The sequence below is a fragment of the Plectropomus leopardus genome, chromosome 17 (genome assembly GCF_026936395.1).
Source record: "Plectropomus leopardus strain MGB_pleo_1.0 chromosome 17, ASM2693639v1, whole genome shotgun sequence".
Classification (NCBI taxonomy): Eukaryota; Metazoa; Chordata; class Actinopteri; order Perciformes; family Serranidae; genus Plectropomus; species Plectropomus leopardus.
The window spans coordinates 23,207,343-23,231,514 of record NC_142192.1 but is presented as its reverse complement, the minus strand read 5'-3'; the positions used below and the strand labels follow the sequence as shown (position 1 = coordinate 23,231,514).

At 41.3% G+C, this 24,172-nt stretch overlaps 1 protein-coding gene across 8 annotated transcripts in view; it reads right to left on the bottom strand.

Annotated features, from left to right (window-relative positions):
* LOC121957585 (RNA-binding motif, single-stranded-interacting protein 3) overlaps positions 1-24,172 on the bottom strand; it is a 388,916-nt gene that overhangs the window by 213,553 nt on the left and 151,191 nt on the right. For 6 of the 8 annotated variants that reach the window (XM_088090904.1, XM_088090900.1, XM_042506228.2 and 3 more), the window contains one exon: positions 7,361-7,518. In XM_088090904.1, the coding sequence (XP_087947030.1) occupies positions 7,361-7,518 (158 nt within the window). The remainder of the gene's footprint in view (positions 1-7,360; positions 7,519-24,172) is intronic. The other 2 variants (XM_088090901.1, XM_088090903.1) reach the window with 1 other exon arrangement.

The following is a 24,172-nucleotide window of genomic DNA, read 5'->3' as shown; positions in this document are numbered from 1 at the left end:
CTAGATTTTAGTTTCTGTTAAACCTGGGGTTGATCAGAGGTGTGCTACGTTTTGACTGTCACTACACCCAACAGTGATATCACTGGCAACTGCTTTTTCAATAAGACTCTGAGGACAACAGACAATATTTTAGGGCTCTGGTTTAGCTCTTACTTCTTCTGCACTCTGGTAATTTAGTCTAAGCTCTATAAACAGATGACTACATATGAATACATATAAATAAATTAAACAAGCAAATAAAATGCTACATTTTCATCGGATGATATCTGATATGCTCTGAAATTGCATTTCGGCCGATGCAGATATGTTCATGGAGAATAGTATGATTTACATGAGGATTGGGTGCTGAACTCAGTACTTTAAAGAGTACCAACTGAATTTTGCTTCTGCTACCGAGTATAAATTCACGTTAAATTCAGTTTTCCGTACCTAAGAGCCTTTCTGGGGGAGAGAGTTGGGTTTAAATAGGAGGCAGAAGTGCAGCCAAGTGCCCAATATCCTGGAAGTCGGCCACAGAGTTCTGAGGCCAGCTATGGAGCTCTGCGGAGCTGGCCGGTTCATCTTCAGACAGGAGGCATAAGCATCCCAGAGCTGGGAAGCCGGTTTCCCAGGGAGCCGAAACTATTGCTGCAGCTTTGATCTGATGTCTGGTCTATATTCTTTTCTATATTATTTTAGTAATTGCCTAGTATCACATTTAGAAGAGCAGACAGAAGACAAGAGATTAGCTCTATGTGTGATTGGAAAAAAGCAGTGGAGTTGCTTTTAAGGCTATTACGTCACCCCTTCAGCCTGTTCAAACATTAAACATTTGTTATTACAGAGAAAGTAAAGCACCAAATAAAGGTACCATTGGGTACTGGTTCCGAATTCCAATGTACTGATAGTGTATAGGTTCAAACGTGAACACTACCCAGCCCTTATTACCAATGAAAGCTTTATTCATCTTGATCTTTTGGCAATTTCTTTGTATTCATTGTCCTACGTATATATGGACATCCCCAAATGTTTGTGATACACTAAAAGGGCAGATTAAACCTGCCTCTGTATCTGTCTAGTAGTATAATTGTACTGGTGGTGAAAATTTGAAACTGTGATGCTGCACTGGAGCATTTTTGCTCCTAATTCTTCTTCCTCTGTCAGTTTTTTGAAACAGAGCCATGGGACAGCCGGCTCTGATAGCTAGGCAGCTAATGTCAACACTGGACCTCAGAGAGTCATTAGGGATAATGTGGCGCTGCTGAGTGCCTGGGCCTCTGCGCCATAAAAACAGGTGGTCCCAGGGTCACCCCTCCCTACTCTCCCCCTCACCTCCTCTACTTAGCATACCTTATGGCTCTCTCCCTTCTCTCCTCTCTTCTCCTACTCCCCCTCTGTCTTTCCCTCAGCACACACGAGAAAGGTTATTTGGACAATTGGTGGTGATTAGCTCTTGATTTGGCTCACTGTGTTCGTTTGATCAGACCGTGGCATGGAAACGAGTGCGACTGAGGGGCGCAGCTGTGCCTCGGCCATGACTGAAATTGGGTGAGGAGAACCAGAAGGAGAAGGAGGGGAAAGGAGGAAGCAGAGAAGAGGTAGGACTGAAGAGGAAGAAGAGGAGGAGCGAGGCGTTGGGGGTTTAGGGACTTCTCGGGTCCTTTGCTTTCTTGGCAATCTGAATTATGGATTTGGGCTGCTGGCAGAGAAAATGTGAACTGCTTTGTCCGTGTTATTCCAGGTGTGGGGGCTCGTAAAGAAAAAAAATCCATCTCCTTTTAACTTTCAACCTTTCATCCAACAACCTGCTTCCATCCTTGCTGTGCCTCTCCCGGGTGGTGGATTGCGAACAAGAAAAATGAGGGTGCTGCCTTATAGCTGGCTGCTGAATCGGGTTATAAAGTCTGCTTCACCCTTAGGTGTTCGGGGCCTGTGCTGGCAGCAATGATCTTTGGGTTGGATGGGGCTGATGTTGGGGCTTAGGGTTGGCCCAGTGCCTCAACCTGGCTGGTAGGCCAAGGAATTTTTCTCACAGTAACGGCTGTTCTATTCATCCATCCATCCGTCCATCCATCCAATCATCAGGCAAGTGGGAAGGCTTCTCGCTATCTGAGTGTTTAGCCAACAAATCCCCACTCCACTCCTTTGGCCTCTCCTCCACACCCATATATCAGGCTGACGGCTGCAGAGAACCCAACATCCAGCCAGCTGAATAAAACAGAGATTAAGCACCCACCCGAATCCATTTAATTACTCGTTCAACAGCTCTCGGCATGTAACTCCAACCGCTGTGAGAACTTTGGTGTTCTTCACTCTTTACTTTTCTCTCCCAGTGACCACAGGGAGGTTGAATGAGGTGGCTGGTCACACTGAAATCGTGGTCTTGGTAACTAAAATAATCGTGTGTTCAGTTGTTGGTAATTGCATGGTTGAGTGTGTCTGCAATTTAAAGGGATAGTTTAGATTTTTTGAAGTTCGTATGGGGTTCTCATCCATAGTCAATGCATTACATACAGTATATATCAGTCGGCAACAACACATATTTTAGCCGCCTATAAACAGTCCTATCTAAAAAAAAATCACTATCATTAAAAAAACATTATTTTAACTACATGCTAGATTGAGAGGATTTTCACTGCTTCACGGTGCATGCCCACTTTACGTGACCAATTTGCCTAAATTGCCATCCGCTCCACCGGTTGCTTGTGTCAATCCCACAATCCTCCCACCATCTTTTTTCAACCAACTCCACACACAGGTGTTTTATTTACGGAAAAAAACACCCAGTACAAAACTGTTTTCTTTCATATTTTACAATTTAAACTGGAAATGGCTAATTTACGTAAATGACATTAATGTAACTATAACATTTGCAGTTTTCTGCCTGTCTTTCTGTCTGTCTGTCTGTTTGTCTAGTCCATTCTTGGGAATGTGACGCCTTGACAGAATTTCTTCAAATTCACCACAAATGTGCACTTGAACTCAAGGATTATATAGACTAAATAGATTTTGGTGGTCATACGTCAGAGTTTAAGGTCAATGTGACCTTGACTGTCTTTTTCCTGTGAACACACATATCTCTAGAATACCCTGTGGGAATTTCTTTAAATTTGGCACAAATGTTCAAGTAGACTCAAGGAGGAGCTGATTGGATTTAGTGGTCAAAGATCAAAGTGACCTTGCATTTATCTCATTTTTGTAATGCGACCTCTCAAGAACTTGAGGGATTTACTTCAAGCATTCAAGTTGACTGGTGCACAGAGGCATACAACAGTGTGGTAGTATATCTAATTTCACATGGATAGATGATCAGCTACAATACATTTTTATTAGTTTCACTTTAGTATTTCCTGGATTTGCACAAGCAGTTCAGAAAGTCACCAGCACTGCAGCTTGAGTGGCTGTGCTGAAACGAGCTCTGTTTAAATTTGAAATTTGTCACTCCCTCTCGTTGCACTGCCAGCTTGATCCGCATCGCAGGTATCCCAGCATGCTTTGTGCAGTGAATCAGTTACTTGCAGTACACAATATGTAGGAGCATATTGCGTGTAGTGGGCATGCAACTTTACCTTTACAGTCAGACAGCCATTTACAGCTCCCCATTTATGCTCTTTTTAAAGCTACTAGTCTCCACTGATAAAAACAGTGATTTAACATTGCTGAAGACAGGAGCTGCTGGTCTACCACTGCCTTAGTTTGTTCGTTTGTGTTATTATGTTTGACTTTGGTGAATCCAGTTTAACCTTTAAAACACCAAAATCACATAATAACAGACTAACTGACTGAGGCAGCAGTAGACCAGCAGCTTCTGTGTTCAGTAATGTTAAATCACTGTTTTACTCAATGCAGTCTTGCTTTGAAGAGAGTGATGTAAAAGCTTAATTTTCCCATTGGAAACACAGTCTAAAATTAAGGCAAAGTAATTAAAATATTCTAAATATAGTGTACACTTACACTGATAAAAAATTAAGTGGGACTTTTTTAGGTGGCTAAAGTAGGTTATGCTGTGGCCCCCATTGACAGCAGTAGATTGCTTAGCTTTCATGTCAGACTCGGTGGGTATACTGACATCTACTATGTGTAATGTACTGTTTATGGATACGTATCTCATATAGCTCCACTCTAAAAAATCTGAACTACCCCTTTAAGGTCCAGTTACCAGTGTGTAAAGCTGGGAATGGAAGCCAGTTGAACCAGTTTTTATCAAAAATGACATAACAAAAACATGCAAACAGATTTGATGTAAATATTTAAACTTAGATAATCAAACTTCTGTATTTCTGTCTTTTAACTGAGAACTGTGAACTCTGAGAGTTTGGGAGGCCTTGATGAAGGTTATTAAAAATGTGACAGGATCTTGGCAATGCAGTATTAAGAGTTCACAAGGACGGGGTTACAACCACAGTAGACGGCATTTATTTTTTGGCATCACTCAGGCGGTGTGCAACAGCCTCCAATCAGCAGCTACGATATGGCCTGCTGTCAAGAATTCGTCAGTTTGGCAGCAGCATGTTTGCTTTTGAGATAGTGTTGAACCAGGGCGGCAGGAGCTGCCTTTCAGTGCGTGTGACACAACAAACCCAGGCCCTCGGCCCAATCAAGGGTAGCTGCCGCGGCTGAGGGCCAGGAGAGGAGGCGCTGGGTGTTGGAGAAGGGCTGGGCATGTGGGAAAAAACCTGAGGGGGACCCAGGGTGCTGCAGACTGCAGAACAGTCGCATGACCTTTTCTAGAATGCTGCCACCCGCCTGCCACTGAAACACAGTCTGGCTAATTAAAGTTTCAGTGGCATTGGATTTTCACTGGCACAGCACACCTCGGGCAACCTTGGGGGCTCTCAGGCAGGCGATACACACATAGGGAAGGATGGGGGATACAGGAAGAGAGAGAGGGGAGGCCGTGGAAACAGCTGAACAAGAGGACAGCCACTAGAGGACAGCACGGCAGATCCAAGCAGAAGCAGGAAAAGTCAGTGGCTTTCCATAACACACAAGCGAAAAGCTATATATTATAATGCAAATCTACAGTCACAAACATGCACACTACCAGGGTATTTTACATAAGCTGCGAGATGGTTTGCCCTTCCGAATAGTTCCGCTCAAAATATTCAAGATCATATAGAATTAGAAATGAAATTGAAACTGTCCAACTCTGTACAACTGGGTTAATGCAAGAGCTAAGCGAGAGATATGCAATGTCAAAATGCTGAGTGCTTTTCCAAATCTTATCGGGGCCGCCTCTCAGGCTAATGGAATTTTGATGGGTCAGTATCAAGAATAAATGCATGACTTATGACACAGCTACCGGGAGCATTACCAAATATACTGGACAGCATGTTCCCGTCTCAAAAGGATCATTGAATAATTGGCCACGTTTGACCAGGACATTTCTCGAAATATGGCCAAGAAAAGGTTATGCAACCAGACAGACTCGCTCATGGCCTGTATTTCACAATCTACTGGCCTTGTCTCCATTAATGATCTTGACCCCCTTTTCACCATTTTAGAAGTGAAAGGGCCTAATGGAGCTGAACAAAGCTGCTTGTGTGTGTCGGTGTGTGTCTGTCTGTGTGCGTGTGCGTGTGTGTGTGTGAATGAAAGACAAAGACGCAGAGAGAAAAGAAAGCCCCTGAGACTGTGTGTTACAGCTTGATGAGGTCTTGGTCTGTGATTCCTGAGGGAGGTGGTCCAATCTAAGCTTTATTAGGCCTTATTGAGCTGTGTGCAGGCAGGTGTGTGTGTTTTCTCTATCAAGAACATTTGGCAGAGCTTTATGAGTACCTTTGTGTGTGAGTGTCCCTAAAAAACACTTACTTGGTAGCAGTTTAATGGGGGTGTGCAAGGTATTGTTCATGGATCTTTTCTTATGCCTGTAATTTTCTTCTCGGAGAACTTTTTTAGTCTGATCAGTTCGACACTTAAGAGCTATGGTATGTCATTTGTGTCAACGTCGCAATACCTGACGACAACTGGAGGGTCCAGGTATGTATGTGTATAGCAGTCAGTCCCTTAAACGGATAGTTCATCCCAAAATAAAAAAAAAACGTATTTCCTTTCTTACCTGTAGTGCTATACATCTATCTAGATTGTTTTCGTGTGAGTTGCTGAGTGTTGGTGACATCGGCTATTGAAAGTCAGTTTGTAACACAGCCACATGGATCATTTTGCAATGTTATGATACGCCGCAGGTTGACCAGATGGCACCTCGCATGGCAGTATGATACGCGAACGGGCGGTGTCAGTTAATAACACGGCCGCATGGAACCTGTTTTGGCTGTATGATACACATCTGGACAGCGTCAGGTTGAAACACTGCCCATAATAATATAAAATAAGGAGATCGAAGGTCCCTATAGGGCAGGGATGGGTCGAAAAATCCCAGACGTCACCGGGAGGTCGATGATTACTTCCTGTATGAAGCAAACACCGGCCTTCTGTTTTATTTTATAACCACATGCTATTGTTGCCTAAACCTAACCACCTGTATCTGTGTTTTGTAATCCTAACCATGTGCTTTTGTTGACATCCTGCAGTTGGTTGTGTATCCTGGGGCGTTAACAGCAAACGCAAGTGGATAGCTAGAACGTAATATGTAGACACAGAAGTCCACCGACAAAGTGGCCATATGTGACAACTCGGGATGAGAACATGTTGGATTATCCAACAAAAGGAAGGACGAATAAAAGAGCCCACTCTGGGCTGGTGAGCTGACTACGACTGGTGGCCAGGTGGACCACCTTTGACTGACATTTGACTTGACTGTTAGCTTCATGGTTTGATGCCCATGAGTTACAGCCACTGTGAAACACTCCAAATGCACATGCGTTTTCCATCTTGTCTGGGTACAACATCCTCTACACAAAACGTCTCTTGTGTCTCCAGTCCATCAGCTATTTATTCAGATAGTCACTAATATGTGCTCCTGTCAGGGTAACCTCCATATTTTAACTTATTTGGACTGCGGGACAAGCACATAAAACTTTTCCATGAAACATCTTTATCATTTTAAACTTGAGACATTGTTTCTATTAAAGGCTTTTCAAGATGACAGTTTAAATTAGTGCCACTATATATTCAGAATGGATTTGGCTTCTCATCCATAATGATTATATTAACTTTCCAGCAGAGGAAAAATTAACAAATCATTTCAGTTAACGTGGAATATGAAATGATTAATATGGAAACAAAGTTTCCACATTAAATGAATGAAAGTGGATGACATTTATGTAGCCTACAGTAACATTATGAGCTGGAGACATATAGAGAGGCATACTGTCAACGATGTGTTGCTATATACATACAACATGGAGAAGCACATCATGGCCAATTAAACCCCATAGTGACTTTGACAAGTGTGACAGTGGAAGCTCTGTGTTGAACTCACGGTTGGCAGAGTTTGATGAGGTCCTGGTCGGTGGTCCCAGGTGGCAGGCCTCGGATATACAGGTTGGTCTTACTCAGCTGCTCCGCCCCTCCCTGGCTGCAGCTGTTGGTGCTGGGGCTGGGAGGAGCCATGGGATGAGGGGGTGGAGCATAGGGCTGCTGGGAAAAGAGAAGAGAGGAAAGATTTAACACAAAAAGCTAAAAATAGATTTAATTTAGAAGACATGAGATGAGAAGTTAAAGAGTAAAAAAAACACACCGAGAGATGAGGTGTGAAAAAAATACAATGTCTAAGGAGGCAGAAGAAAGTGTGAGAAGGAGTGGGAAAAATATATCAATTCAAGAAACAGCAGGCACTGCCAGTTTTATATCACTGTAATTATGAAAGTACACATTTTAGGGTGGCTGCAAGGCTGAGAGGAGACGAGAGCGGGGTCACCTCGAGGCTGAGTCCACCAAAAGCATTTTTTCCTAAAGGCCAGGGTATTTTAAAATTATTTGCAATGGGAACACTATGTATATAAACTACCAACACCAGCAGCATAACCAGGCACTGAGCCTCTAATCTGTGAAGAGCACGACAAACTAAAATTTCACTTTTTAAGAGTTCTCAAGCACGTGGCCAGGCGTTTCCTGAGGATCACTGGGCATTTTCATCTGAGAAAAAAATGCTTTGGTGAGCACGGGCCATGATAAACCCAACAGTGGATGTTAATGAGTTAAATTTCTAAGAATATAGTCAAATAGGGCTAAAACTACTGATTACTTTCATAGTGGATGAATATGTTGGTAAACAACAGAATCGTGAAAAATGTCAATCAGTGTTTCCAAAGCCAAAGATCCTAAAATGTCTTGTTTTCTCCATGACCCAAAGATATTCAGTTTACTGTCATAGAGGAGAAAAAACACAAAATATCACATTTATGATGCTGGAATAAGAGAATTTTACCTTTTCTTAAGAGAACTACATCACCCACAAAAATGACCACTTGTAAATCAGTTTGTCATACTGTTTTGTCTTGAATTGGATTGGAAATGTTTGAGTGAAAATGCATGTGTTGGGAAGTACTGAGATTACCAGTGGATAAATGAGTCTTGGATTATGCGCCACAAGTTGTGTAAGTGTTTGTAAAAGCGTGTTTTGTGATGGTGTTGCTGTTGTTAAACGTGGTCCCCAATCAATCAATCAATCAATCAATCAATCAATCAATCAATCAATTAATCAGTATGTTTACCTTGTTCAATGGTGGAATGCAAAGAACACAAAGTTTTCTTCATAAATTCTACTTGGCACAGCATGAATAAGTAATTTGCAAATAGTCATTCTGTTAGTGAAGTATTCCTTTAATTACTCAAATCAATTACCAGACAAGTTGGCCATTAACTTAATACGTGAAAACTCATCAATTAATTGTTTCAGCTTTATAACAAAATTATGAGAATAAGAACACATCACGAGGAAAACATTCTCGTGGAGAAAAAAAATGTCTTCAGATACGATGCCAAAGTCTGAATTTATATATTCACTTTCACCTCCCTTTTAAGTACAGCATAAAGTAATAAATTAGATCTGAATTTCTCTGTCAGTGTCTTTACTCTAAACATGACACTGGAGTCAAGAGTGCACAGATTTTTATATTTTTTATTTAAAGTTAACATTTCACCGAGGGGACTGTCTGAAATTAGGGTTCATGAGGCTTACAGCAGCTTACAACACTTTTAAATGATGGCAACTTCCTGCTTACTATTCATACCCTCAAAACCAATTCCATTACACTGTAAAACAATTTACACCTCAGAGGGTGTGATATCTCGACGCAGTAATCCTCTCCAGCCTGTTTCATAAACATCTCAACATGAACCTCTTTTCTCGGTGTAATCTCTATCTTCCAATATGTATTCAAAGTGTATTTGATATTTGATTCCCTCGCTTTCTTTTGCTCCCTCTCTCTCCTCCTCTGCTCTCCTCACGTGCCTGTTGTGCTGTTAGTGTAGATTTATGGTGTAGGAGTCAGGGCCCCCTGCTCACAGCCCATTTATATCTCTATTGCAGGGACACTGCACATAGTGACAGGAAGAGAGAAGCAGGGCCCTGTGGGCATGAGCGGAAAGAGAGGGAGACTAGAAGAGAGCGAGCGAGGAGGGAAGAGACGATGCACACTGCAATAAAGTAAGTGAGTGATGGATGAAACAGAGTAAAGAAAAAAAATGGTCAGGGAGAGTCGGGGACATGACTAAATACCACCACCAGCTCCAGTTAACCATCTTAACCCCTCATCCTCCCCAGAGAGAACCTAAAGACCCCATACCATGCTGGAGAGACACACACAGTTTAATACTCACACACAAACACACACACACACAACATTAGCCATCCAATCCGCCCCACACGTTAGCAGCGGCTGCCGAAGCATGGCTGATTTGATGCGCTATTTTAAGCGTGTGTGCCATGCCAGCGTGTTGCCTCCACTCCTCAGACAAAGAGCCGGGGTCCCTGTAGCGTGAAGAGGGAGCCACGTCCATCAATGGACGGCCAATTACCACGCTGAGCTAAGTGGAACTGATGGCCAGCCACTCGCTGTGCCGGACGCACACATACTGTACACATGTCTATGTCTGCGCTCGCACGTACACGCAAAAGGCATGTGATGACACAGAAACTCCTTTTTCACACAGAAGCCAAAACAGAATTTCAGGGCACCATTGCCGGACCTGTTTTATGTCTTCATAAAACAAAAACTTCAACTGAACTTTCAAACAAATCAAGACAAATCTCAAGTCACACACTGCAGATTACATCAGGTCAAAGAAATGATCTCTCAGGTCTCTACATGTAAACCATGAGAATTCCTTAACATGTGAAAACTTTGCTTTCTAAGCTGTTTATAGTATTTTTTTTTTTTTTTTTTTTACAGAGCTGACCATTGACGCTTTATGCATGAGCGTAATAATTAAGTATACATAATGTGTGGCTATATAATGCCCCCTGTTGTTATGTCATACCATCGTTCTGGATTTCAGTCAGCAATTTTGACACACTTTTAATACACTTTTTGTCAGATTCCGTAAAAATCTCCTTACGGTCCACTTGCTATCTATTACATGTGTGCACTGAAAAACATATCAGGTGTTTTTACACAGACCTGGCTCTGTAAATGGTAAATAAACAAAGTGGTGTGGACTAGGGCTGTACACTGGAACAAAGTATCATTTACACTGCAATATTGCAATGTAAAATCTTCAAATTACAGAAGCTATATAAATCTTTTTAAAGTAAAGATTGTCATAGCATACCATTATAAATGAAGTAACGCGGTGCTATAGAGAGGCCATGGGAACATGCTTGTTTGGTACGGACCCTAGCACAAATGACATCATCATGTTCATATTTTTTTCTTTCAATGAAAATTAAATGCAAAAATTATAATTTACGCTAAAATCCATCTCATATTGCAGTTGCAATATGTATGTCAAACTAATCACAATATGTGTTTTTTCTAAGCACTTCTTGCTTCAAGCTAATCAGTAACAGAGGGCTTTATTGATGAGCTCTGCTGTCTCAAGAGCCAAAACAACATGTTGAATGGCTGAGAAAAGCCAAAAGTGGCCGATAAGTGCAGAAGGGTCAAAGACGGCCCAAAATTGACTGTCAGCTTGGTGTGTCAGGGCTCTGAGACGTCCAACATGAACCACAACATCCAGGGTTCAAATCCGGCCGGTCTTTGATGCATGTCTCCCTCATTTTTTGTTCTCTTTCATCTCTTGTGTCCAATACAGAAAAGTTGAACATGAGAGTTAAATGCGCTTTTTGTCAGGTAAGTTAATTGCTGCAGCAGCTAAGGTAAAGTTGTTACTTTAATGACTTAAGTATGACTCCAGTCAGAGTGTTAGGTCTATAACTTTCCTTGCCAAACACAGTAACACACAAAAACTCCACTTCTCCCCCTCCTCCTGCAGATTGTGCCTCAAACTGCTTTGGAAGCCGTGGTTACATGAGCTAGAATACTTTTTTTTTTTTTCAAAAAAGACAAAAAAAGGCAGAACTAGTCTCCAGTCACTCACGTTTTCCTGCAGTGGCAGTAGTACAGAAGAATCTTAATCTCTTGAGTGCTCCATGGGAGTTATTTTCTCCCACTCAAAGTCACTGGAATGTGCACAGCTGCAGTTCAAGACTTGACTTTGACGCTTTCACCTTATGCCTCCCCCCTCATTTTTATTTTCCCCAAAAGTCCACTGTAGCGTCAATTACACACACAGTACTTAACATACTGTGCGACACGTACAAATTCAGCAGCACAAACAGGAGACGCTACAGAGTTGCTGTCAGCGCTGAAGGTTAATTGAAAGCCTCTCTCTCTTTCTTTGTTTTAGCCCTTCAGTAATACACACAGCCCTCCTCCTCTTCCTCCTCCTCCTTCTCCTTCTCCTTCTCCTCCCTGGGCTCCAGGCTTGGCTTGCATCCTGGGCTTTGGAATTCATGTGTCCCGCCCTATCGATTTGCTTTCATTTTTTAAGGTCAGAAGCTGAAATCTTACACAATGAGGCATGGAGGGTCAAAACCAGCCTATTACTTACAGTGTTGGGCGAGAAGACGGAGAGGGAGGTTATCCAAGGGGAAAGAGAAAAAAAAAGGCCGGATGAGTCCCCCTGGACTAAGAATGGTGCCGGAGATCTCAGAGGAATGGCGACTGTTGGGTGAATGTTGGGATGGGGTGAATGGGTTTAATGTCAGACTTATGGATTTAATGGTGTTTTTCTTTTGTTTTTATCTTATTAGCGGCTTTATGTACAAAGGGAGTTCTGCTCTTATGCACTTGAGGAATGCAAAAGTCATCCAACTTTGGACAAGAGCTGCCAAAAGAGCTGGCTCTTCAAACGCTTGTGTGTCTGCATTTGTAATGTATGGACGCACATATGAACTTCTAAGCGTGGGAGCGAAATCAGCAAACATGCATTGGCTGATGCTTCAACCCACAAGCACACAAACACATTCCAACTAAAACTGTTTCCCACTTCTTTAAATCGAAATCTCTCTTGCACTGTAAAATCTGACAAACTGATTTTACTTAAAATAATATAGGAAAGAGATTGCTTCAAAAAGTATAAGTAAATATAACTATTAGTTTTAATTTATGTTTACTTTACATCTAATTATTAATTTAAATCTTGTTACACTGACTTTTTTTAAAAAGTGCTTAACTTAACAAAACTTAACAAAATGGGCCGCACTTGTATAGTGCTTTTCTAGGCTTCAGTCCACTCAAAGCGCTTTTACACTACATGCCATAATCACCAATTTACACACACGCACACAAACACATGCTTGTGGTCAAGGCTACCATACAGAGTTCAACCTGCTACTCAGTCTTTAACCATTCATACACAGTCACACACGGACTGAACAGCCATAGGGAGCAATTTGGTTTTTAGTATCTTGCCCAGGGATACTTCGACATGGTGATTGGAGGAGCTGGGGATCGAACACTGGACGACCCGCTCTACCTCTAATTACAAATTACAATTACAAATTAGTCAATTAGTCAAGGTTAATAGTTATAGTGACTTTCCTTTTTCAAGGCAATTGGTTTCCAAGATTATTTTAAGGAACGTCAACTTGTCAGTTTTTTTTTTTCAGTGTGGCTTCCTCCGGTCGCTCCAATGGAGGTTAATAACTGCGCTTGTTTCTCTTTCCGGACGGTTCCGTGACTGCTGTTTACCCTCAGCCTGTCAGCCTGCAAGATCCCGCTTCTCCAAAATATAATAAATACAGACCTTATGTGTCAGAATGATGAGGATTGAATACAGCACTTGACAAAATGGCATTTCAGCAAGAGAGGAGAGGAAGTGGAAGATTGAGGGAAAGGGGAGGGAGAGACAAAGAAAAAAAAACAGCGAGATAGAAAGAGTTAAAGAAGAGCGTGTGGGAGAATAGCTGGTTATGACACTTCAAAAACCTCCAGGTGGTAAATGAGAAAAACCTCCATTCTCCCTCCTCCCTACCCAGCTGTGACATGCTGCTACAGAGGCTTACTGGGGATTTCAATTTGCCGCACTGTATTTTAGACAGGCAGAATGGTTTACACAGGCCCAATTTACCGGGCCAGCCGTGCAGGGGGGGTTCACAGCCTCTGTGACATGCCAGGGAATGTTTATGAGTGTATTAAGTGAGGATGATAAATCTAACGTACGCTACATAGGCTGAGGGCACACAGCGCTGCACTGTGTACTCACACACTCACACAAAGACAACGCACATTTTTTATACAGGTCGTAGCGAGCCCTCTCGGTCACTGAGAGCGAAAGACCTAAATCTAGTCTGTCTATTATTATTTACATGGTCATGTACTGTACATACATCATTCTCACACTGTATGAAGTCTGTGCACATGTGCTATTGCAAATTTATTTATAGTTAATTTTGTCAAAGTCCTATTAAAATCATGCATCATCAAAATGTCAAGTTGCAGCAGGCCTGTTTTCAGCTTTGTGACAATGCATTTTTCAAATAATCCATTTGTTTAATATTTATTTATAATTTAAATTTAGAAAACAAAACTAGAATCACATCTTGCCCCAAAAGCACAGAAGATCTATACAAGCACAGTTTCAAGTTGAGCACTCAAGATTAGAGTCACAAAATTAGTATCTGATCAAACATCTCCCCTTCTGTCCATGAGTTATGATGTAGAATAATGGACAGAAAAGTGTTTTTGCAAAATGTTATGACGTCACAATCAAGTTTACCTTTCACCTTTTGGATATAAAATGTCATCACTTTATAATTTTTTTCCTATTATATGTTTGTGTGCAATTTTGTCAAAAGTAGTTAATTAATTATAGAGTTATGACGGACTTATTGTTTTGTGACCTTTGACCGTCAAAATCTCATCAGTTCATCCTAGTGTCCAAGTGGATGTTTGTGCTAAATTTTAAGAAATTCCCCTGAGGTGTTCCTAAGATTTTGTATTCACGAAAACGTGATGGATGAGGTCACAGTGATCTGGACCTATGACCATCAAAACCTTATTAGTTTACTGCTGAGTCCAGGTGGACATTCGTGCCAAATTTTTAGAAATACGGAGGGATGGATGGAAAGCCTGAAAACATACCACCACTGGCCACAGCTGTCAACCGGCATTTGCACAGGCATAAAAAGCAACAACAAAAACAAAATCACCCAATTTGGAAATACATGGCTTTACCGGATAATGACAGGATGCCTTTTATGTCAGTGTAAAACTACAACCATAAGATCTGAATTCAAAATGTGGACACTGAAAAAACATTTTTTGGGAAAAAAAGCAATAATTCCAATGTCATAACAGTTACGTTAAATGTTTCAATTCCACTGTTCACGATGTGGCATCTCTGCAGAGAGCACCTGCAAAGATGGTTTTCCTTTATTCCCAAGTTGATTACATCATCATATGAGGTGGTTTCTTGCTTGTATAAAAAAATGTGAAAACATACTACGTGAGTGCACACTGTTTGCCAAACACAGAGGAGGGCAGCCGTGGCACTAATTGGAATGAAAGCAGGGCTGTGGCTTCCCTGCCTCCCTGCACTCTGCAGGGCAGGGCTGCGACTGGAGGAGAGGCGGCTGTGCACCACTGTGGTAATTGGCCCTGATTTATAGGAGGTCAGCGCAGCCAGTGAGAGCTAGCTCAACACTGGCAATAGGCCAGACAAGGCCACGCTGTCGATATCAGTAAACCAACCCAACCCTGCCCAAACCCCCACGGCCAGGACGCCACCGCTAGAGATCAGCTGTCACCATGCAGGACATGTGCACGTGTGTGTGAGTGCAGGTTTGTGTGCGTGCATGCCTTTTTCCTGTTCTGTGTGTTCTTGTGTTTGTGAATCACTGGAGTCAGACACACACACAAGAAAACCTGCCACAAAAAATGACAAGCAGTCTCCTTAAATTGAAGAAAAAAGCCTCTCAGCTCATCCTCCATTAATTCATGCTGGCAAAGTCTCTGCAAAGACTCTTAAAGACAAGCATAGTCCCAGAGGCATCCCTTCCAAACTGCCAGAACTAACAGCTAGCTCTGCGGTCGGCCGCATTCACATCAGCCTCTAAGCATGGGAGGAACACAAATCCCCCATCCATCCTGGATAGCTGCTTCCAAACCTTTAGCCCTTAAACATGTATGCAGAGAAGAGGGAGGGACGCAGTAAGACACAGGGAAGAAAGCTCTTGCTTCTCCTCCTTTTGCCTCCTGTTTTTATGCCTCGCGCTTTCTCTCTTTGTCTGTGCCTGTTGAGGTAAACCCATAGCCAGAGGAGTGAATAGCAAAACATGCCCAAGTCACATGGGAATCCAACGCTGGTGATTCTACGGGAAGCCTGGGAGCTCACTGTAAGTGGGGGCAAGGAGAGAACGGGGATAAAAGAACTAAAAAGGGAAGACAGATGCAGTTACAGGTATGAAGGAGTTGAAGCAAAGGCCTGAAAGAACAACCAAGCCAAAAAGGAGGAAACTAGAATTTCCGTCTTGCGGTTGTATGTTTCTATGAACCTGTCAAGTTGAGGTTACACACACCCAGGATTAATGTCACCAAGTCAGTATCTAACCAAAAGTCTCCCCTTTTGTTTTTGAGTTATAAGGTTGAATGATGGCCACAAAAGTAATCTTGCAGACCATTATGATATCACAGTGATGTTGACCTCTGACCTTTTGTAAATAAAATGACATCACTTCATCTTTGTAAGTATTCACGTTCATGTGAAATCTTCCCGTAATTTGTGACGGCCAAAGACGTTTTCTTGACCTTTGACAACCAAATTCTTATCATTTTATTCTTCAGTCCATGTGGACATTTGTGCCAAATTTGAGGAAATTCCCTCAAGGTGTTCTTGAGATATCAAGAATTAGACAGATGCTAGGTCATGGTAACCTTGACCTTTGACCATCACATCCTAATCTGCTCAACGTTTAATCAAAGTGGATGTTTGTGCCAAATTTGGAATAATTCTCTGAAGACGTTTTGGTGTTCATGAGAATGAGAAGAGGAGGTCACACTTATCTTGACCTTTGACCTATGACAACCACCATCTATCCAATTCATTGTTGAGCTCAAGTCTATGCTTGTGCTAAATTTGGAATCATTTCTTCAAGAGGTTCTTGAGATATCACGTTCATGAGAATGGGACACACTGGACTGACGGACAACCTGAAAACAGATTGCCTCCGGCCAAAGCTATTCTCAGCATGGAGGTAATAAAAAAAAAAAGGAAAAACAAGAGAGAGGAGTGAATGAGAAAAATACAGATTAAAGTACAGGAGTCATTTTGACTGTCTGATTCTCTCTGGGCTTCCACTAGCCTGCGGGCCTTCTTTCTCAGTAAAACAAAAAAGCCCTGGGATCTGGGACAGTGGTAAGCCAACACTGCTGTGGACAATGACGCAGGGGGGCTAATTTTAAACATGCTGATTGGTCCATCTCCAGTATCTCTCAACGCAGAGGATGGAACGTTTTTTCTCTCTTCCTGTTTCTCCCTCTGCTTTCTCATTGCTCACTGCCTCAACTTCCTTTTCTTATTTCTACTTCAACCTCTTTCCCCCCCTCTCTCCCCCAGGCTTTCTCTCCCTCTCCCTTTCTCTTTGGGGCAGATAAGAGCAGAACGTTGTCTTCCGTGTCAGGACCCATGTGTCTGGATACAGAGCCTCAGAGTTAAAATAGAGGCCATATCTTTCCCAGGGGGGAGAGATAGGATGCATACACATTATCTGACAGAGAGGACAAGAGCTATGGAGGTAAACAAGGCGCGCTTTATGTAGCGTCACTGTTTTAAAAACACAGAGTCATCTGTTTAAGCTGCGAGGGGGTTACATAATGGGAAAATAGTATTGGGTCTGAGATGCATCATTTTACTACAAAAAAAAATCCATTGGAAATGGTGCATTTACGGCAGAAAATGACAGAACGTGACTGTAAAAAACTGCAGAGACATCAAAAGATAGGACAAGGATGGGACAGGAATTACAGGGCTTTTTTAGTCATTTTACTTATTTATACTTCTTTGTAAGAATTTAGAAGTACTGAAGAATCAATAATTAGCCATGAATCAACAGAGTTTAGAAGACTAAAAATAAATATGCGCGAGGAACAACAATGCAAGCGCATGACCTAGAAAAGAGCTTTTTTTTCAAATTTAACAAGGCTTTTATCAGGAAAAGGTGGAGGGTAAAGAGAGGAAGGTATCATATCATAATGCCTCTGTTTTATGTTACCAAAAATTGATATGAAGAGCTATTACATAAGCTGTAGGACTGGAGTCGTGTTTTCTATCCATTTAGTTCCAAAAATGTGTCAGAGACTTTGTGGTATCAGATTATTTTAGAGTCAATTTCCAGTTTTGCAAGTCCGGTCCAGTGTACGAACATAAACCAGTTTGATTTTATGCAAACCGGGTTAACCGGCATTCATTATTATAACACATTCTGGACATTTTAAAAGTTCCAACTCAGATGCATTAGTAATAAACACTATCATGGGGTGATTAATATAATATCATGCTTGTAAACCTTCTAATAAAGCAACTAGTGTCCAATGGGTTGTGTGTAAATTTATGGCCAAGAAGAGGTAGCCAGTGTTGGCAACATGAAAGAGATCAAATTTCGCCATGTTTGTTTACTTTCTGGGATGATGAAGGGTTATTCTATTAAAAAGACTAAAACTACACCAATATAAAAACATTTTGGATTTGAAGCTGACAAAGGAAGTGTCCTTATCAGCTGCGGGCATGTAAGCTGAAGTTTTGTTGAACACTGTTACTATCTATATCTGATGCTCGCCTTGACAGTGCCGCAGTGGATGAGGACCCGCTGATTCATGAAGTTGAAATGAGGAAATATTCATACAAAACCTCCTTATTTGACAACAAAAATCTAAACATAGTGTCAGCTGGCTTTAGAGAGATCAGCAGGTAGCTGAATTTAATTAAATGACCATCGCTTAAAACAAGCTAAGCTAACATTACTTGCTGTTGGCTATCTTTTAAGTAATTTCAAGTAAATATCACAATATAAAGCACATTTTTTTGGATTTAAAAAGTAAACTTCCAAACATAGAAAGATTACAAGTAGTTTACTCATCCATCTTTTAAATAGTTATGTCACCAGTCTGATCTGCTACGTGTTTGTTTACATTAAGTAATTAAAGTGCATATTTAATGGGTTAGGTTTGGATAGAGAGTTCCAATGTTATGTGATGCTATGTGATAATCGGACGTACATTTTCTGTTGGCACACAGTGTCATTATATTCCACTCAAGAGTGGCTTCTGAGTCAAGTGGGACACCTGAATTGATATTTAGTAAACTGGTCCGGTTCGCTGTTTCGGCTTCATATCAACCCTGGATTATTAAAAAAAAAACAAAAACGTTTTTACAGTCACATAAATTCCAGCTTTTACAAACTGCCTTTTCAATTTTCCAAATTGTAACTCTCTCAGTGAGGTCCTCCATCACTTCACATTCTTGTTTAGTTTCTGCAGTGTGACCTGGGAAACATTTCCTGCTCAAAAGATACAGTGCACATCTCATTTACAGAACACATTCATCACCAGGTCCAAACAAGAACATGTGCAAGCACACTGTATAAGCCTAAATGTTTATACCCCTCCTCGGCTAACCATAAACTTGGTTCTCTGCGGACATTAAAGGTCAACTGGTGTTTAGGTGACATAACCGGGGCTGAAGTGTGTTTGTGGAGAGCAATTACGATGGTTTGGCTGTGAGAGAGGTGACCGCTGCAGAGGGATCTGTAAAAAAACGTGCAGGGCGAGAACCGTGGGCAGAGCCAAAGTGAAACTCGATGGACATAAATATTTGGGCTGATTTGTCATCATTATGGCCAGCTGGGTCTGTTTGCAAGCTAGCTGGTGTGGGAGTGGAGACTGAAGGATGGATGGAGCAAGCAGGAAAGTGGGAGGACAGAGACACTGTTTTAAAGACCAAGCAGTAACCAAGAGACAGACAGAGGGTGATAAAGACTGTGGAAAAAAAGAGAGAAGGAGAATGTTTTAAACTTTGTCTCCACGTGAACCTGAGCTGGCACCAACAGTGTCAGACTGATCCACTGATTTACTGTGACTATGATCCATAGACAAATAATGGTTACAGATTGGTCCCCAGGTCAGTAATTTAACCAAACCTTCAATTTTGAGCTGGCAGATGTGGCTAATGGATTTTTTTTATTAACCTATTAATCATTTAGACCATAAAATTTATGAGAGTGAGAAATTCACAAGAGTTCTTTGGATTGCTTTTTTTTCTTCAAATCTAACCAACAGTCAAAAACTGAAAGATATTTATATTTAAAATGATACAACATCTAACAAGGGGCAAATCCTTTAATGCATTCTCTTAAAATAAAATTATGAGTTTATTATTTCAGCATAAAATTAGTCTGAACTCGCTAAAGTAGGTATTCTGAAGAAAATTATATGACCCTTTAAAAAATAATAATAATTGACCTGTGCAAACCAGGTACGTCTTAGGAATTTAAACTGCAAAATCAAGTGGAATACAAAAGGCCTTTTCTTTTAGTCCGTGGCTCAACTGACCCAGTGAGCTTTAGGGCTGCATTTTAAAGCGCTTTACATTTAGAGCTGGTGACATTTCAATGTTTTGTGGTGTAAACGTCTTGCATTTTAGTTTATTTTTCTGTTGTCTTTTCTGAAAGACAGACAGCTACCCAGGATAACATGCAGAAACACATTGCCTACTGCTTCAGTGGGTTAGCTATTGTTAGCCTTGGCTGCTCTGCACTGCGAACCACCTGGGTTGGATAGGAGCTAGCTGGCCACCCTGCTGTCTCCCATATTTAGCCCTGGTGAGAAAGCTGCTTCATTTTGAACTGCAAATCCCCTTTAGCATTGTTAACTAAATTAACACTGGTAGCCATGCTAACACGGTTGGACATTCAGTGTTACAGTGGCTTTCACTTACTTACTATAGCATCAAGCTAACTGCACTAATGATGGATATTAAATATGTAACATTTTTTGCAGACACTAGACGTCAATCATAACCCAGAGACTGTGTCGTATTAAGTTGATGTGAGCTGTAAATTCACCACGTTCAGGCAAAAGAGAGACAATAATGCTAGCTCAGAGCCTTGTGGTGCAGTCTCTCCTCCTCTGTGCAGCTGCATTGTGTACACAGCCATCTGTACCAAAGAGTAGCTTGAAAGTCAGGAGTGCTCACTCCGCAGCAAAAAAACTGGGGACCAAAACATCCCCAGAAGTACACTCTGCAGCACACTGACTAATCGAAAACAAAAAACTCAGTCAACTGAGGGGTCCCCATCTGATGATTCAAATCCATGACTTTCAGGGGACAACCCTATAACATAGTCTTAGTTAGAAGGTGGGCACAATGTTTCCACAGCAACGCTATAGGGTCAGGACAGTGTTACTAGCAGTAATTGCATTATGAAAGGCATTACTACCTAGCTCCCATCTGACCCTGTTGCTTCACGGTGCAATAAATTGAAGAATAGCAAAATTAACCTGTAGACCAACGTGCATAAACGTTTAAAAACATTCTCAGTGGTTAACACATAGACATCCCTACAATAAATGTATTCTGTTACATCATTTGACTGAGACTTGTTCCTGTATTTCAGTTCATTTCATGTTTTTGAGCATTATGCTTCCTGGAAAGCCCTCCCTCACCAGAGCTCTGGACCCAGAGGACCCCCAGTGTAGAGCTCCATCTCTGTGTAAAACAACACCAGATATTAGAAAGAGAGCAGCAGCCGCAGTGAGCGAGGACCCCCCTCCTTCTCTCTCCCTCTCTCTCACTCTCCGTCTCTAATTGGGCACATTCTTCAGGAGTCAGTTATGTTTTTCACAGGAAGTGTAAGCACAAACAGAGGACTGTGGTAGATGTGGAGAGAGCGGGGCTAGCTCTTTTTCAGCGTGACTTGTCTCTCACTGAGACAAATGTCTACCAATCCAGTCACGCACACGAGCTGGCATCCTGCCCTGAAATGTTCTCATAGGCTGCATAAAGGAGCGAGAAAGTGGGAGAGAGACTGAATAACAAACACAAAACTGTCTCTCAGTCTCTCTCTCAAGTCTTGTCTCAAGTATACCATATGCTATATGTTAGTTCTAGGTCCATAGCCTTTGTCCGGCCGTCCAAGAGGAGCAGCTTGTTGGCTGACTGCCGTGCCTAAATGACTGACTAGATAGCTGACCTGCTGACCAGTTGGTGAGAGTTATTGCTGAACTGTGGAGAATGCCAAGGGGAAGGAGAGAGAGAGAGAGGGAGAGAGGGCAGATTGATAGAGAAGAAGCTTGAGCTGTCCCAGAGTGCCATTTGTTACGCTGTTCTCCAGACAAACAAATTTACGTCTCCTCTTCCAGAAGGTCAACTGTGCTCAAATTCATAAATAAGGCTGTAATTGGTGCAGGAGCGCCAAAGAGGCTCAAAGGTCCCCACCAGCCCAGTGCTTGAGTTACTGCCTGACACTGACTTCAGTGTGCGTTTGACTGCATGCCCACAGCCATATGTCAAAAGTACTACGTAATGTTTGCATAACTGAGCGATGTTATCATTGCTTTTACAAATAGCAGACAGCAGGTATTTCTCTGCAAATGCAAGAATTCACCAAGACTGACAGCAGGCGCGACACCGAGTGTGTGTCTATACGTGCTGTGCTTTGGGTATAGAACGAAATGTTTGAACACTGACAGTTTTTGAGAGATTTGTTTGAGATTTTTCTGTATTTTGTGCACTTTGTATGAGCACCTAGGGTCGTGGGAAATAACATTTCTTTTCTGTATACTCCATAAATGGAGATGACAAATAGATAAACTTGAACTTGAGATACAACTGCTGTTTTGACTGCTGATCTTAGTCAGGTATCAAAATAACAAATTAAAAGTCAAACTAAATTGCAAACATCTGGGACAATTAACCCATTAAAAGGTAAAAATTAAAAAAATAAAATCCTTTAATTGAGTCAAAAATGCCACATCCATAGAGTACAAATTAAAATGGGATATAGAAAAAATGTATAAAAGATCAGAGTTGCAGTGAAAAATAAGCAATTGTTATTAAGGAGAGAAATTAAAACGGGATAGGGAAGGCAGATCAAACATTAAGCAATGCAAGTTTCATACCCACACCTGAAATATCTTTTTTACCTTGAAGAAAAGCAAATCATACAGAAAAATGCTGATATTTCTAACAATAGAAACTAGCCTATCAATATCAAGGAAAAAGGGAAAAAAAGTCAAATATTACACTATTTGCTTTTAATGATTTGCTCAGTGTCTTTTTGCATCATGCTGATTTGACACGTTATTGTTTGCTTCATTTTAAGGATGTTTTTTTTCATCAGTTATTGATGTGGTAATTGTCTCAGGTGTTTGAAATCTGGCTCTTCTTTACATTGGTTGGCGCCGCCTGTGGCTTTGAGATTAAGATGTTGTTGTGCGTTGTTTCTTGAATTCGAAGCCAAACAAAGATCCGTGACATACATCTTTAATAAAGTCATTGCTGATAGTATGTGGGAATTCAGTCTATACTTTTACAATTTAATTACACAGTGTACCTGTCAATGCTTTGTGTATTTCTGCAGATATATTCAGTGTCTATACACTTTTCTCTGACACCACCTATAAATGTGTGATGCACACAGGGGAACACAAACACGTTGATTGACACACACGAACAGCAAAAAAACATCATCTTAAGGTTTCTTTACACTATATTCAGAGTGAATCTATGAGAAAAGATTTTTTTTTCTCAACATGGAGGTGACTGATCTAGTGGCAAGAAGCTGTTGGGAACTCTTGATTAACAGAATAAAATTAAATTGCAGAGCATCACCTTCCAAACAAGAAAAATTGATTAATTAACTCGGTCACCTGAAATGTTGTAAACCATCAATTTTGAACTCTTATCAATAATTAGAATTATAAGTGTAACCAAAATTACCACATCAATATAGAATATTGAGGGATTTTGAGGTGTTTGACACAGAAGAGGTTGGCAAGATTCACTTTTGTTCATTTCTGAACAGAAAGCACAGGTTGCATTCATGTGGCTCTCAACATGGAGGCGGCTGAGCTGGTGGATAGCAGCTAAACGTGCAAACAGCCCAAACAGTGCTAACAAAGACAACAGTGCTGACAGTCCTAATATCAGTGGTATCCACCCTATGGTTGCAGTGCAGAGCAAGACTAACATGTGCTAACATGCACACACAACCGAACCATCTACCAAATCAAAAAACAGAGAAGCTCGGATTACAACACACAGAGAGGTAGCTTGACATAATTCCCTGCTCACGATGTTATCAACCCACTACTGTATATCTTTACCTAGCAAATAGCTATTTGCTGCTATATTAATGCTCTGAATACTGTCTCCTTTAAGCAAAGTGGCACAGACACACAAAATGTGGAAGCGTTATACCCAGTGATAGCATATATGAGCGCAACCGTACAAAGATGAAAGGATAAAATCCTTACAAATGCTGATATGTATAGAAATATGCACAGGAGAGAACACACATCCTGTTCTCTTTGAATATTCATTTTTCTTTCACATGCAAAGTAGTTGCACTGGGTCTGGAATGTCACTTTTGGCCCCCAAGGAATAAACTCACTGAAGCGTCTCTGACAATTGCCAGACTAAATACTGGCACTAAACACCAGCCGCCGTTGTGGCAGGAACGCTTGAGACACAGCAATAACAAATCAGCTAGGGAATGGAAAACAGTCGCTTTGCAGTAGTTTATAGGGTTATTTTATGACGTACATCTGAATAACATATCCAGGGATTTCGC